The 765-nt window shown below is 66.3% G+C and overlaps 2 protein-coding genes across 2 annotated transcripts in view; both read left to right on the top strand.

Moving 5' to 3' along the window:
• Positions 1 to 699, top strand: part of ASPHD2 (aspartate beta-hydroxylase domain containing 2) — a 4,522-nt gene extending 3,823 nt beyond the window's left edge. The window contains exon 2 of the mRNA XM_009889165.1: positions 557 to 699. Coding sequence (XP_009887467.1) covers positions 557 to 699 — 143 coding nt within the window. The remainder of the gene's footprint in view (positions 1 to 556) is intronic.
• The window catches only part of LOC104290097 (beta-crystallin B3-like), a 369,903-nt gene that overhangs the window by 306,140 nt on the left and 62,998 nt on the right, over positions 1 to 765 (top strand). The window lies entirely within an intron of this gene.

Genomic DNA, 765 nt, shown 5'->3' with positions numbered 1-765 from the left:
CTCCCGCCCTTGCTGGCAGCAGCGCTGCCGGCTGCAGCGGGCCTGTTGCAGGGCAGCAGCTCGGCGCTGACACGGCCGCGGTACCTTTGTCTCCCGTGCAGGGAGAAAAGCTTCACGTCAGCCTGTTTTGTCGCCTCTCTCCGTCACTGATGGAGGCTGTTCCGCTTCAGCTCTCCCGGATTAACCGGCATTAGTCGCTGATGGCATAAAAGCATCGAGCAGAGCTGTTTGATGCAGGGGAGCGTGCGAAGAGAGTGGGAGAACAAAAGCTGTTGCTCCCACATCAACCCTGCTGTGGAACTGGGAAGCGCAGCCCAGTGCGGAGCCGTGGGGCCGGGAGGGCTGCAATGGCGCAGCAGCAGCTCCCTGCACGGCTCCACGGCATGGCTGCGAGGAGGGCGAGCTCAGCATCGTGCCCACCGCCCTGCGACGGGAAACCTGGGGGTCTGATTGCCCAAAGCAACCCTGGAGCCCTGGCGGGGAGGACCCTGCTGGAGGCACTGGGCTCCCAGTAACACCTGTACACTGGGGTGAGCACTGGGTGCTCCCGCGGGAGCGCAGCCTCACCCCGTTCTTGCATCCCACCCAGGTCCCCCAGAGGAAGGTCCCCGCGTGGTCTTCATGGTGGACCTGTGGCACCCCAACGTCGCCGCTGCAGAGCGCCAAGCCCTCGACTTCATCTTCGCCCCGGGACGATGACGGTGCTGCCCGGTGTCGTGGGTTCGAGGGCAGGCGGCGGGCGGGCGGCCGTGCCGGCTCGGCTCT

The sequence above is a fragment of the Charadrius vociferus genome, unplaced genomic scaffold (assembly GCF_000708025.1).
Source record: "Charadrius vociferus isolate BGI_N301 unplaced genomic scaffold, ASM70802v2 scaffold567, whole genome shotgun sequence".
Taxonomy (NCBI): Eukaryota; Metazoa; Chordata; class Aves; order Charadriiformes; family Charadriidae; genus Charadrius; species Charadrius vociferus.
Note: the sequence above shows the minus strand (reverse complement) of the source record. Positions and strands in the feature narration are given on the sequence as shown.